At 49.3% G+C, this 15,033-nt stretch overlaps 1 protein-coding gene across 7 annotated transcripts in view; it reads right to left on the reverse strand.

The window, feature by feature from the left end:
• Positions 1-618: 618 nt before the first annotated feature.
• Positions 619-15,033, reverse strand: part of Dmtn (dematin actin binding protein) — a 15,094-nt gene continuing 679 nt past the window's right edge. For 2 of the 7 annotated variants that reach the window (XM_026783198.1, XM_026783201.1), the window contains 13 exons: positions 14,605-14,760; positions 13,204-13,248; positions 12,543-12,642; positions 12,170-12,226; positions 11,761-11,913; positions 10,066-10,187; positions 9,458-9,563; positions 2,896-2,960; positions 2,683-2,731; positions 2,517-2,524; positions 2,274-2,339; positions 1,944-2,024; positions 619-1,828 (listed from right to left, as the gene is read on the reverse strand). In XM_026783198.1, coding sequence (XP_026638999.1) covers positions 1,715-1,828; positions 1,944-2,024; positions 2,274-2,339; positions 2,517-2,524; positions 2,683-2,731; positions 2,896-2,960; positions 9,458-9,563; positions 10,066-10,187; positions 11,761-11,913; positions 12,170-12,226; positions 12,543-12,642; positions 13,204-13,248; positions 14,605-14,760 — 1,122 coding nt within the window. In that variant the 3' untranslated portion in view covers positions 619-1,714. The remainder of the gene's footprint in view (positions 1,829-1,943; positions 2,025-2,273; positions 2,340-2,516; positions 2,525-2,682; positions 2,732-2,895; positions 2,961-9,457; positions 9,564-10,065; positions 10,188-11,760; positions 11,914-12,169; positions 12,227-12,542; positions 12,643-13,203; positions 13,249-14,604; positions 14,761-15,033) is intronic. The other 5 variants (XM_026783199.1, XM_026783202.1, XM_026783200.1 and 2 more) reach the window with 3 other exon arrangements.

Genomic DNA, 15,033 nt, shown 5'->3' on the forward strand with positions numbered 1-15,033 from the left:
TTTCGAGACAGGGTTTCTCTGTGGCTTTGGAGCCTGTCCTGGAACTAGCTCTGTAGACCAGGCTGGTCTCGAACTCACAGAGATCCATCTGCCTCTGCCTCCCTAGTGCTGGGATTAAAGGCGTGTGCCACCACCGCCTGGCTAAAGTATATTTGTCATATTCTATTATTATTATTATGTGTACATTGTTCTGCCAGTATTTCTGCCTGCAGGCCAGAAGAGGGCACAAGACCACATTACAGATGGTTGTGAACCCCCATGTGGGGGCTGGGAATTGAACTCAGGACCTTTGGAAGAGCAGGCAATGCTCTTAACCTCTGAGCCATCTCTCCAGCCCCTAAAAATTTCTTAAAGGGGTAAGAATATTCGTTGTGAGCAGGGCAGTAGTGGCGCACGCCTTTAATCACAGCACTTAGGAGGCAGAGGCAGGCGGATTTCTGTGACTTTGAGGCCAGCCTGGTCCACAGAGAGAGTTCGAGGACAGCTAGTACTACACAGAGAAACCCTGTCTAGAAAAACAAAGACAAACAAACAAAAATTATCCATTATGGTGCGAGCTTGTCTAGCATATGTAAGGGCATGAATTCTGCTCCAAAGGTGGGGATGGAAACAAACAGATTTAGGGACCCAACGCAACCTTTTAATTCCAAGCAGTTACCCCTCCCAGCATGATCACACATACAGTGGACAGGGAGTGCCAGGATCTGGGCAAAAACAAAACCCAGACCTGGGCAAAATATATATATATATATAATTATATACACATACATATGTGGAGAGACAGGGACTGGGGAGTGCAATTAGGTAGGGCAGGGAGTCGGGGAGAAAAGCAGCAGAGGGTGCCCCAATAAATTACATTCTGTAGAGAGCACAATAGGGGATGCATGGCAATGAGGGGGGACCTGGGAGCCTGGACTCTCAGAGATGCCCCAAACTAGGCCTCTCGATCCCATGTAGGGGAGGCTGAGGCCTGGGTTCTGTGGTCCCTGGACAGGTGCTAGAAGGGTGCATCCTAGCTGGCTTTGCCTGGAGGCTGGTGGTGAGGCGTCATGTGAACAGCGCCTCTGCTCTGAGCCACAGCTTTGAATAGGCCCTGGGTCTTGAGCAAGAGGCTTGAAGCTTAGGGGTTGCAGAATACAGGACAGACAAGCTGGCAGGAGGATGACTTCCCAGCTGGAGGCCCAGGTAGAGCCTGCTTCTGCCAATCAGAGAAGCATCGGGTGCAGGGAGCTGTCAGGAGTGCAGTGGGCTGGAGCCTTTGGGTGGACAGGCACAGGGTCCCAAAGCTGCCCACTGCCTGGCCAGGTCTACCTCCCTGTATGGGATAGCAGACAGACCTCACCACTAAGTACCCCTTCATTTCTTCTCACCGTCTTCTGGGGACCTTCGTGTGGGGAGACAGAGAGGAAAAGGGTGCAAACATTTGACTGTGTACTGGAGTCCAGGCTGGGTTTGGCTAGGCAGTGGAGCCCAGGGAAAAGATAAGGCCCCCTGGCCCATGTGGGTAAGGAAGTCCATGCCTCACGACTCTGGGACTGTGCACATCTTGGCTCTCTCTCTCCCTGAGGAATGGAGCCCAACGCTTCTGCCCTGCCTCCTGCTGCTCCCAGCCTGCAGAGGAAGAGGATGCTGTGGGGTCTCACAGCCCCAGCTTCAGGGCCTTGAAGCAGCAGAGGGAAGGTGCTGTCACGGACAGGGCGAGCTGGCGGGGATGTCAGAAGAGGGAAGCCTTCTTCTTGAGTTCATTCCTCTTCCACAGGGCCAGCTTGCCAAACTCCTCAGGAGACATGGCAAACACCCTAGAGAAGTCCTCTGCTGATAAATGCCTCTGTGGGGACACATGGGCATCTGAGTGACTGAGGAGGCAGGTGGCCTTTACAGCAACAAAATCCAAGGCAACCCCACTGGGTGACCCCTCAACCACCTCCTGCATCCTTGCATACCTCAAGCCTCATGCGATCCACACCGGGAGGCAGCTTAGTTCGCCCCTTGTTGGTCACTATCAGCATTTCATAGGGATAGATCTGGAGAGTCAGAGAGAGCTCTCTCAGGTTCATAGTCTCCGGTCCTCAGAACCCTCTGGACTCCCCAGGTCCCCTTGTCAACCTGCAGAGGCCACTGGGATTCATGCCATCTTGCCATTCATCTCCCTTAGCTTCCCTGCTACCTCCCCCTTGTCATCTCCAGGAGCACCCCGAGCGCATTCAGCTTGGTGGGCTTTACCACCCCCCTGAAGCACACCCCACTGTGGCGGTCAGGTCCCCTGCCCTCACCTTCTGCTCCAGCACACAGGGCAGGGAGTTCCCCCGATCCATCCTCCCCCTCTGGCCCTCTCCGTTCTGGGGAGACCAAAGCCTCAGTGAGCCAGAGTGGGCCAGGGGGACCTTCCCAGCCTTACCCTAGGCGTCTTCAGTCTTCGCCAGGCAACTTCTTGGCCCACAGCCCCGCCCCCACCAGTGCCCATGCCTGGCCCTGGCTTCCTGGGTTTTTCCTGCTCCCCCTCAGGGGGCACTCACCTGCAGGCCTAAGGAGACAAGAGCCATGGTTTAGATTTAGAGACCGCTCCAGAAGCTGTACCCTCACCTGACCTTAGACAAATAAACCACGACCCACACTGGACACAGGCTGCCTATGACGTCTGTGGATGCCCCCTTCCCAGAGACTTGTGGCCCCACTGCTCACCTGGGCTGCTAGCCTCACTCCCCGATGGGCTGAATTCTGTGGATTGTAGCTAGGAAATGACACAAAGACATCAGAGAGATCGGAGGGCAACCGTCAACAGTCTCCTTTACTCTGAGGCCTCCCCACTACACGGGGCCTTCAAGTGTTCGTCCACTTAGAAACACCATGCACATACACTTCTCCCAGGCAGCCCCTGCTTGGTGGTAACCTTACCCGGCTCAGGGCAGTCCTGCCGTAGGAAGGAAGAGAGGAGGACTTAGAAGTTCCCGAATGCAAGGCTGAAAGAGAACAGGAAGGCCTGGGTTCAGTCCCTTGATCGCGACAGTCCTTCCTGAGAGGGCTGCCTCCTTAGCCTTCCCTGACCAGAAGAACCCAGCAGGCTTCCATGGACTTCCAGCGAGTGTGCTGTGGATTTTGCTGAAGCTACATCTTCCCTCTTCTCTAACTAGAAGTAAGCCCAAAGGCCTAGCACGAATCCCAGGCAGAGCTGAGTGAGGCTCGCCATCATGAAATGAGTCCTAGGAGCCACCGTGAAGTAAGCTCTAGGTTTACAAATAAGTGCAGGCTCTCTGTGAAATCACAGAAATGGATCTCTGTGAGTTTGAGGCCAGCCTGGTCTATAGGGGCTAGTTCCAGGACAGGCTCCAAAGTTACAGAGAAACCCTGTCTCAAAAAAACCAAAAACTGGGGCTGGAGAGATGGCTCAGCGGTTAAGAGCATTGCTTGTTCTTCCAAAGGTCCTGAGTTCAAATCCCAGCAACCACATGGTGGCTCACAACCATCTGTAATGAGATCTGGTGCCCTCTTCTGGCCTGCAGACAGAATATTGTATACATAATAAATAAATAAATAAATATTTAAAAAAAAAACAAAAAACAAACCAAACTAAACAACAAACAAAACAAAAGAAATCACCCAATTATAACAGCGGCATTACCAGCAGCCAGATTCTGGAATCTGACATTACAGTTCAGATAGTTATCACCTGGCACAGTGAATGCAACCGAGATAGTTCCCATTTGAGCTGGCTCAGTGGCTCTGAACCTGAGTTTGGGTCCTAGCACACACATAAAAATCAGGGCATGGCTGTGTGTACCCTAGCACTGTGTGGAGTGGAGACAGGGGCATCAATGCCAATCTAGCTTCTGTTCAAGTGAGTAACACAGAGAGAGATAGTGCAGGACACCCAGTGTCCTCTTCTGGCCTCCATACATGCTATGTGTTTCAACTACACGCACACCTTGCGGTGGTGGCGCATGCCTTTAATCCCAGCACTCGGGAGGCAGAGGCAGGCGGATCTCTGTGAGTTCAAGGCCAGCCTGGTCTACAGAGTGAGTTCCAGGACAAGCACCAAAGCTACAGAGAAACCGGGTCTTGAAAAACAAAAACACAAACAAACAACAATGGTCGTATTTTGTTGTAGTCACTTTGACAGGTGTTTTGTAAATGTCTAGCCTAGGGCCTAGACACGGTCAACACCACAAGCATCCTCTAAAGTCCATTGGAAGTTTAGAGGGTGGGAACAAAATAGGCTCCGGGAACCTACCACTTACTTTTGAATAAATTTAGCATCTCTAAAATGAAAGTTCAAAATCTGAAATCCAGTCTGTTCTGGGTTCCAAACTTCTCTAGTCTTGTTGATATAGTTCTCAGTTTTGGATTTGGAAGTGTTTGTTTCAGATTTTTGGATTAGGGGGTCTCCAATTTGGCAAAGTTTATCCAAATATTCTAAAATCCGGGAAATAAAACAAAACCGTCCTTAAGCCTGAAACTCTTCAGATCCTAAGCATTTTGGAGAAGGGATAACAGGCCTGCATAGAAAGCCATTGGCTCTAAGAGCTGGGAAATGGCTGGGGTTAACTGCTTGCTGCAAAAGCACGAGGACCTGAGTCTGGGTTCCCAGAACCCAGTAAAGGGATGTGGGGGGGGGGGAGAAAGTCATCAGTTCTCACAGTCACTGTTCATTGCTGAAGTAAGTCATGTCCTTGCAATAATAAGGAACATTTATATTTTGATTGACAGAATTCCAATATATCAAGTACATATAATTTTTTTTTTTTCACTCCAAATCACTTTCTGCCTTCTGGCTGTTTTTATATCAGCTTGACACTATCTAGAATCAACTGGGAAAATGCTCCTACCAGATTGGCCTGCGGGGGAAGCCTGAGGGGGGGGAGCATTTTCTTGATGGGTGATTGATGTGGGTGAGTCCAGGCTGCTGTGGGCGGTGCTACCCCTGGTAGGTAGTCCTGGAGAGTGTAAGAACACAAACCAGGCAAGCCATGGAGGGCAAGCAGTAAGCAAAACTCCTCCAGGGCCTCTGCAGCAGCTCCTCCCTCCAGGTTCCTGCCCTGCCTGAGTTCTGCCCTGACTTCCCTGGATGATGGACGATAAGCTGCAAGATGAAATAAACCCTTTCCTCTCCACGCTGCTCTCGATCGCGGTGTTTTATCACAGCAACAGAAACTTTTAACTGACAGAATATTTGTGTTTGAAAGCGACAGTCCCAAGGTAATGGTTGTTTGTGACTCTGAGCTGTTAAACCTCATTAGATTGGTGTAGGAGGGTCTTCTTTCTATGTGTTGCATTCATTGGTTGAATAAAGAAAACTGCCTTGGCCTTTTGATAGGGCAAAACTTAGATAGGCGGGGAAAAGGCCACTTGGTTGTTGGGGGGAAGGAGGCAGGCAGAGAGCCACCCGCCATGAAGCTGCCAGGTCAGACAACCTGAATCTTTCCTGGTAAGCCACGGCCTTTTGGTGACATACAGATTATTAGAAATAGGTTGAATCAAGATGTGAGAGTTAGCCAATAAGGGGCTAGAGCTAATGGGCCATGCAGCAATTTAATTAATATAGATCTCCGTGTGATTATTTCGGGCATAAGCTAGCTGGGTAGCTGGGACAACAAGCAGCCTGCCAGCCCGGGTGTAAGCCAGTTGGGTGGCGGGACACAGCCCACGGCTCCATCTACAACATTAGATCTATTGAACCTACATAACCACCTGATACCTCCACCCGGGGACTGTTCCAGGGGAGGGTGAAGGAGGCACTTGACTATTTCACTTTACAAAGCCAAACGGAAGTCACAGTGCTCATCTTTTTGGCCAAACAGAAGAATCTGGGGGACTAGAGAGATGGTTCAGAGGTTAAGAGCACTAGCTGCTCTTCCAGACGTCCTGAGTTCAATTCCCAGCACCCACATGGTGGCTCACAGCCATCTATAATGGCATGACCTCTTTCATCATGCAAGTATACATGAGGACAGAAAACTCATTAAACACACACATAAATAAATAAATTTTAAAAAACAGAAGAAGAATCTGAAACACTAAGGCTGAATCCATCCCTAGAGACGATCATTCTCCAGGCTTCAACTATAGACTTTAAAACATAAATACATACATAGAAAAGAAAAAGAAAAACAAAGGAACAAGTGCAAAAAAAAACCAAAAACTCAAAGCAAATAAATAAAATGCCCAGTCCTGGTGTGTCTCTTGGCTCCACATTTTCTATACCCCTCCAAAGAGCCATGCCCTGTAGCCCATTGCTGGAACTGCAATCCCTCAGCACCTTCCTTACCAAACACTAGCACTGGATCAGCCCACATCTCCTCTCCTACCCCCACAGCTATGGGTTAGCATCACAACAAAGGTAAGGTCTTGTGATATTTCCCAACAAGCAAGCTGGGCTTGCATCCTCTGGCTCAGTAGCCCCAGTCCTTTCTTCCACAGAGGAAGTCTTTTGTAGTCTACCAAAACACAGGCTCCATTTCCTCCCCGAGTTCCTCACCACCACTAGATCCAGGGTCTCGCTATGTAGCCCTTAGAACACACAGATCATTACTGAGCAAGCTACCTGGGGCATGCATGTTCTGCAGGCCTGGGAACCTGGTTGTCTTTTCCTTTCTCCATGAATAATCTTACTTTGTCTTTCCATTCCTACACATATTAGCTGCAGACCCTCCAGCTTCTGGCTGGCCAAACTCAGTTCTCACGCACGTGCTCTACACAGCTGAAACAGTCTCTTTTCCTCCCCCTTTCTTATCTAATTGTAAATTGTTACTCACTAGCACCCAGGATAAAGCCCTGAAGGTTTTCTCTCTTCCTTATCCATCCATATCCCCGCCCCCACCATGCAAGGGTTATGAGGGTTATAGGATTCACTTCAGTGGATTTGATCTGTCTATTTCTCAGATCTGTTCCCTCTTCTCTGAACCCAAAAAGATGTGTTCTCCTTAGGATTCAGTTTGAGCATACCGCCAAGGCTTCAAAACATAAGATGTTAAGAGAGTACAAATAGGGCTAGGAGACGGCTCAAGGAGCAAAGGCAAACACCTTGCAACCCTGACGAGGTAAATTCTATCCCTTGAACCCACACAGACGTAGAAAGAAAGAACTGACTCCACAAAACTGTTCTCCGATGTCTGTCCAAACACATATACGTCCTGCACGCACGCACAATATAAGTGGCTAAATAGACATTTTAAAGGAAGGATGGAGAGGCGGCTCGGCGATTAAGAGCACATAATGCACTGGGTGGTGGGAGTAACCGACATTAATCCCATCACTCAGGAGGCAGAGGCGGGAGGATCTCTCTGAGTGCGAGGCCAGCCTGATCTACAGAGCGAGTTCCAGGACAGCCAGGGATTCCTAGAGATTCCCTGTCTTGGGGGAAACAAAAAACAAAACAAACAAAACTAAAACCCACATACTGCTCTTACAGAGGACATCAAATTTGGTTCTCAGCACCTACACACAGTGGCTCACAACAACCTGTAATTCCAGCTCCAGAGGACCAATGCCTCTGGCTTCCACAGACCCTACACTAATGTATACACACACACACACACACATACACACACACACAAACACACACACAAATAAAATAAAACCTTTATTTATTTATTTTTAATTTGTTTTTATTTCACGTGAATTGGTGTTTTACCTGTATGTATATCTGTGTGGGGCGTCAGATCCTCTGGGACTGGAGTTACAGACAGCTGTGAGCTGCCACGTGGGTCCTCTGGAAGAGCAGCCAGTGCTCTTAACCTCTGAGCCACCTCTCCAGCTCCTTAAACCTTTCCTAAAAGGTAGGAGCTTAGGCTACAGAGATGGCTCTGTGATTAAGAGCAGTGGGTGCCCTTCTAGAGGACCTCCCAGCTCAGTTTCCAGCACCTACATGGCCACTCACAACCATCTATCTAGTCCTACGGGAATCTGATACCTTATTCCGACCTCTGTGGACACCAGGCATGAACGCAGTAACAGACATACATGCAGATAAAATACCCATACATATAAGTAACTCTTTAACAGGGTCTCACCATGTCACTCTGGCTGGCTTAGAACTCAAAATCTAGATCATGGGCCCTTCAAACTCACTGAGATCTACCTGTATTTGCTTTTGAGCAATGGGATTAAAGGTATGCACTACCCAAACAACTCTAGTCGGCTTTTATTTTGAAACAGGGTCTACTAAATTGTCCAGGCTAGCCTTGGATTCAATCTGGAGGCTTGGTACGTGTGGTGGTTTGAAAGGAAGTGGCTCCCATAGGGAGCAGCACTCTTCGGAGGTTAGGCCTTATTGGAGTGGGTATCACTGTGGGGGTGGGCTTTGGGGTCTCCTATACTCAAGCTATACCCAAGTGACACAGTTGCTTCTGCTGCCTGCAGATCTAGATGTAGGACTCTCAGCTCCTTCTCCAGCACCATGTCTGCCTGCATGCGGCCATGTCCCGCCATGATGACAATGGACTGAACCTCTGAAACTGTAAACCAGCCCTTTTCCTTGTAAGAGTTACGGTGGTTGGTGGGAGGGTGGAAGAAGGGGAGAGGGGGAGAACTGGGGTTGGTATATAAAATGAAAAGTAAATTTTAAAGAAAGTATTTTTTTTTTTAAAGAGCTACTATGGTCATGACATCTTTTCACTGCAACAGAAATCTTTTTTTTTTTGTTTTTTGTTTTGTTTTTCAAGACAGGGTTTCTCTGTAGCTTTTGGAGCCTGTCCTGAACTAGCTCTTGTAGACCAGGCTGGCCTCGAACTCACAGAGATCCACCTGCCTCTGGCTCCCGAGTGCTGGGATTAAAAACGTGTACCGCCTGGAGCCAAAATCAGGTTTTAAGAGTTCTCATAGCTCTTTAGGGGCGCGTAGCTCTGTGCCTCGCCTCTCCAGCTACCGGACTCTCAAGAAGTCCAGGCTACACAGGGGTGCCCAGAAGCCTAGCACTCAAAGCCCTCTTTACCCATCTCCCTGCCTCGCTTCTCGGTCTTCTGTGACCAGGCTCTCTGAGCTGCGACACAGGCTCAGACTCCCTGCCTTTGCTCCCATGCTGTGCTTGACGTTTTTTTAAGAATCTTCTGTGTCATGTCTGTGTCTCCCTCTTAGACGCAGTGGAGCTTACTTACCAGGGCTTCTCACTGGCCTCTGAAAATACCCACTGATACTCTGTTCCCTCACCTGTCACACTGCTCCAAAGGCCAGGATGAGTTACATGTCAGTTTCCCTCTTGCTGGAGAAAATAACTGTATTTCTCCCTCACGACATCCACAGTGCTTAGCATGTCCTGACCCATTGTAGGTGTCCATTGAATGAAACCCAACCTGCCTGTACTGCTGTTCTCTATCTGTTCTGGCTACCAGCTCCCATGCTTGCCCTCGGGGAGCACACCTGTGGCCTTCACACCAGGACTCTTCAAGAGCTACACACACACCCCTCCACTCCATCCCCACCTCTGGCCAAGTAGGTGATCCTGAGCCCACTACACAGCACTCACAGGTATGGAAGGGTGTCCGGTCCGGCAGAGAGCGTGTTTTCCTCCGAATGGGCAATGACTTCTCCATCTCTTCTTTCAAGATCATCTTCCCCAAGTTGGAGGTAACCTGTTCAGGGAGGAAGGAGTATGGCACCAAGCTTGAGACACCAGCTTGCCACCTCTGAAAAGCGCAGAGCTGGGGTACAATCCAAGAAGACTAGCAACAGTTTTCCCAAGAAGCTAGTCCACACTAGAGTCCACGTTCATTCAACCACGTTAAGTTAGTCGGAGATGCTCAGTGGTACCCTTCCACAGCAGCTTCTCTATCCCAGGTCACCATGCCAAGAGCACAACCAATGGCCTTTCTATGATTCCTCCCCTAGATCAGCCTGCTGGGACCTGGCCCTGGTAGATCCTTCCATTCCTGGGCTTAGGGTCTGAATGTCCAGCCACACCTCTCCAAAAGCAGCCTAACGCCCAGGTATAGCTGGAATCCTGGGAAAGGAGAGGCACTTCCCACCTGTTCAAATGCAGATGCTTCTGTGGCAGGAGTCTTTTAGACTGGCTGTGGGACCAGAACATGTGTCACCTAGACAACTGGTGGGTGGGGCTGGGAGCCAAGATGCTACCTTGCTGAGCTCCTCTTTCTGCCGCTCCCTGATGGCCCTGAGCTCCTCTTCAGAATCATCATCTTCCTCCTCCTCTTCCTCTGCCCCCTTTCGAGATGCCTTCCGTTTCCTCCATTCTGTCTCTAGGAGAGAGAGGTCCAAGAATCAATGGGGCCTCTCAGCTACCCACTTCTCCAGTTTGTGAAACAGGGCTGAAAAGAACACTATAAATTCTTTTTTATTTTATTTATTTTTTGTTTTTATTTTTTATATTTATTTATTTATTATGTATACAATAGTCTGTCTGCATGTGTGCCTGCAGGCCAGAAGAGGGCACCAGACCTCATTATAGATGACTGTGAGCCACCATGTGGTTGCTGGGAATTGAACTCAGGACCTTTGGAAGAGCAGGTAAATGCTCTTAACTGCTGAGCCATCCCTCCAGCCCCTATCTTTTGTTTTCAGAGGTGGGGTTTCTCTATGTAGCACTGGTTGTCCTAGATCTCGATCTGTAGTCTGAACTCAAGAGATCTACCTGGCTCTGCTTCCCCAAGTACTGGAATTAAAGGGGGTATGTCACTACTACCTGACTAAATTATTTTTTATTTCTACTTAATTAAAAAAGAAGCCAGGTGGTGGTGGTGCATGCCTTTAATCCCAGCACTTGGAATTGGGAGACAGAGGCAGGCAGATCTCTGTGAGTTCGAGGCCAGCCTGGAAAATAAAGTCCAGAGCCGAGAGTGCATGTAACTTGAAGGTAGGTATGTGTTTAGTGTGCAGAAGGCCCAGGACCAGAATAACATGTAATATCAGTAACATGACAATAACGATGGACAAACTGATAAGAAACACATTTAAATTACCTGGGGACCAAGACCTTCTCTCATTTATTTTTCTCTTTCTGAAATCTCCTGTCACAGGGCCTGGGCTATGGCGGAAGCTTAAAAACTGTCTGTTAAGTGACTGAAGAATGAACGGGAGCCGGAGCAACACTCAGTGGTTTAAGCTGCTCACCGCTCCTCCATGCAGAGCACCTACACGGGTGTTTTTATAACTTCCCGTAATCTGGGCTGCAGCGCAAGCCTTTGCTACAGGTTTCCAGGTACTGCACTCTCATGCACATTACCCCTCCCCCCACACACAGTTCAAATAAAAGAAAACCTTAAAAAATAATAATGAGGGCTGGAGAGATGGCTCAGGAGTTGAGAGCACTGGCTGCTCTTCCAGGGTTCCTGAGTTCAATACCTAACAACCACATGGTGGCTCACAACTCTCCATAACGAGATCTGGTGCTCTCTCCTGGTCTGCAGGCAGACATGCAGGCAGAACACTGTATACATAATAAATAAATAAATAAATAAATCACAAAGAAATAATAATAATTGGAAGGTGGTGGCGCACGCCTTTAATCCTAGCACTCAGGAGCCAGGACAGGCTCCAAAGCCACATAGAAAAATCCTGTCTCGAAACCCCCAAATAATAATAATAACTATAATAATAATAATGAGAAGGGAAGGAATTATTAGCAAGCAGGCCCTGCACAGCAACACGAAGAAGTGCAGGGGCAAGACAAGCAATGAGCCATCGAACGAGGGAAACACAAAGGCTGGGAAGTAACAACCAGGCGGTGGGTTAGAAAAGGGTTCATGGGACCAAGAAGGAATAGCAGACAGGGATCCCAACCTCTTGTTCTCCCCTTTCCCCAGTTTTTCCTACCCACAACGGCCAGCGACGGGGGACATGGCCAGTAGTCAGTCTCTATCTTGGCTGGCTGGTTGGGGTCAGGGGGCTGTGCCGCAGGGAACTTGGATGACTCGATGATGAGGTCCTCGATGAGATGCTTGCTCTGAGGGCTGCCTCCCGTGGATTCTGCAGATGGGCCCAGGGTCAGTCCACACCCCACCCCATCTAACCATGCAGCCAGTCAACTGGCCCACCCTCAGCCCCAGCTCCCTCAGCTCTCCCTTCCCACCCAGGAGATCTCAGATGCCCAGCACGGCAGAGAACACAGGGTCCTTGCAGGTAAAGTTATCCCCCATCCCTTCCCAAATCTCAGCATGTGGCCCAGTACCACCCTACCAGTAGGTGGCAGGAGAAACTGCCAGGAAGTCAGAGGAATCCTCACCTCTCTGCTTGTAAATGGGTGGCTTCTTGTAGATGTTGGAATCCGGGCGGGTGGTCTCTGAGAGAAGGAACAGGAGCAGATGAGAAGGGGGATATGATGGCAGGGGGGTGGTGGGTCCAGGAACAGAATGGGGCCATGAGCAAGACTACTGGCATCATGCCGCATGAAGTAGAACTTCCTGTCCTTTTCTGGGTGTGTGAGAAGGAAGACAACATGACAACTATTGCTACTGATTCTGCCTGGCATCCGGGTCCCAGAGGGTCCAGCTAGGTCTAAATCCAAAGAGCAGGGACTGAGAGGAAGGGAGACGGGGTCATGAAGGAAAAATGAACTCCCGGGGAAAGAACATAATTAGGCTGATAATAAAACTTACCAGGGTGGTGGAAATGGGGCAGGCTGGTCCTAGGGGTCCCTGTGGTCCTTGGTGTTGAAGCCTGAGAGATGAGTCCAAGTGTCCTGCTGTCCGCCCATACCTATGGAGAGGTATGCAGCTCCTAGGTCCCGCCACCATACCTCATCTCGCTCCCTTGTACGTGGCTTTACCTCCGACCACCTTCCAAGTCCTCCCACACCAACAGCCTACACCCCAACCCCGGGACAATGTCATAGCAGAAGAAGAACATTCAAAGGGACTAGAGGAATGGCTCAGAGGTTAAGAGCACTGGCTGCTCTTCCAGAGGACCCAGGTTCAATTCCCAGCACCCACATGGCAGCTCACAACTGTCTGTGAACTGTTCCAGTGAATCTGGCACCTTTATACCACATGAACATAAAATAAAGTTAAATATTTAAAAAAAAAAAAAAAAGAACATTCAAAGACTCTATCCACCTGCTCGGTGTGCCTACCCAGAAAGAAAGGGTTAAATGACGCCCTGGGTCTGGCTGACAGATGAGTTGGCTGGTGACCAACCAGTCAGGATTTGCTGATTCTATCATCCCCTGCACTTTGCTGAGACAAGGCATGTTGGGGGAGGGGAGCCAGTTGGGGGAGGGGAGCTGGGGGCCCCAGCAGAGCGGGACTAGAGCTGACTTACCTCTGGGGATGGTGGGGGGGATGTGGATTTGGGTGACAGTGAGCACTGTGAAGGGAGAGGATTATCAAAGTCAAGGGAGGCACTAAACCCTAGAACCTCAGAGGGATGACTCACCCCCATCACCCAATTTCACCTGTTTCTCTAGCCTCTCTTCCCTCTTGATCCTTGCCCATCTCTGACCTGACCTTCATCCTTCCTCTGCCCAGTGTTCTCCCAGCCCCCAGTCTTTTCATATGAAGCTCAGATCTGGGAGCACTATGCTTTACACCTTGACTTCAGAGCCTGGCAGGCAAGGAATGGTGAAATCCAACCAACAAGCAGCCAGGATGGAATCAGTTCTCCTCAGCTCCTTGGTACTGAAGTTTTCCAGCCTGACAATCTGCCCACACCAATATGACCTCTTTCTTTTCCTAAAATTCAAATTTTACTCTTTTAATTATGACTTTGTGTGAGTATGGGCACATACATGCCACAGCACACGTGTAGAGGTCAGAGGTCACTTTTCAGGAGTCAGGGCTTTCCCTCCACTATTGGCCTCTGGCTGTCAGGCTTGCATGCATGCAAACCCTTTTACCTGCTGAGCCACCTCGGCGCTCCTGACCCCTTCCTTCCTTCCCTCCCTCCTTTCTTTCTTTCTTTCTTTCTTTCTTTCTTTCTTTCTTTCTTTCTTTCTTTCTTTTTTTGTCTAGTTTTGTTTTCATTTTTCAAGACAGGGTTTCTCTATAGCTTTGAAGGCTGTCCTGGAACTCACTCTGTAGACCAGACTGGCCTTGAACTCACAGAGATCCACCTGCCTCTGCCCCCAAATGCTGGGATTAAAGTCGTGCACCACCCCACCACCGCCCGGCTTGTTGTTTTTTGAGAAAGGGTCTCACTCTGTAGCCTTTTGGCTGGCCTGGAGCTCACTACATAAACCAGGCTGGCTTCCATTTCTTAGAGCTCTGCCTGCCTCTGCTTCTCTATTGCTGGGATTAAAGGTGTGTGCCACCATGACTTGAGAAGACTTCTTTCTTGAACACAAGTGGCAAAGTACCTAACCAATATTGTCCCATGCACTGCCCTCCGGGGTGCACAGGAGGAGCTATCACTGCTATGTGACAGAAAGATAAAACCAGGCTACAAGTCTACTCCCTCAGCTAGAATTTCTGGAGCTCCCGTTGTGTGGTTTGTTCTTTCTACCACCTTCCACTCTCTCTATGTTTCCACTGTTTAGCTAGGGCTGTTCCTGCTGATTCACACCCCAGCCTTGAGTCTGATGCCCACTTTGCCCAAAACATGGGTTCATTCCTGTGTGCATAGCCCATTTCTGTCTCCAAGGTCTGCCAGGGGCATTCCCCACTCATTACTTACCTGGCTCCCTCCAGGCATGCGCAAACGACCCCCCCCTTATCTCCCCCTTACCTCCCGGCTTCTGGGCAGCTCCACGTGCTCCAGGAGAGAATAGGTAAAGTGGGGCTCGTAGATCATGAGGTCAGGTCGCTCAATGTCCAGGATGGCCTTGTCCTTGGGGATGGCAGCCAGGTCTTTGTAGCCCAACACCTGGTTGTCCATCTTGGCCTGAAGGGAAATGGTCCAAATGGAACAGAGTTTCCCAAAGTATAACCTAAGGACGGACGCTTGACCTCACATTGGTTATCAAGAAAACTTTTTCGATGTCAATTCTCATGAGTTAACAGCTCCATTATATTCCCTTTAAGGATCTAGGATGAGCACTTAATTTTGAGACAGCATCTCATCTAGTCAAGGCTCTCAGTAGCTGCAATTGGCCTTGAAATTCCTTAACCTCTTGTTTTCACTTCCCAAATTCTGGAACAATAGGCTTGCCTCACC

The sequence above is a fragment of the Microtus ochrogaster genome, chromosome 17 (assembly GCF_000317375.1).
Source record: "Microtus ochrogaster isolate Prairie Vole_2 chromosome 17, MicOch1.0, whole genome shotgun sequence".
Taxonomy (NCBI): Eukaryota; Metazoa; Chordata; class Mammalia; order Rodentia; family Cricetidae; genus Microtus; species Microtus ochrogaster.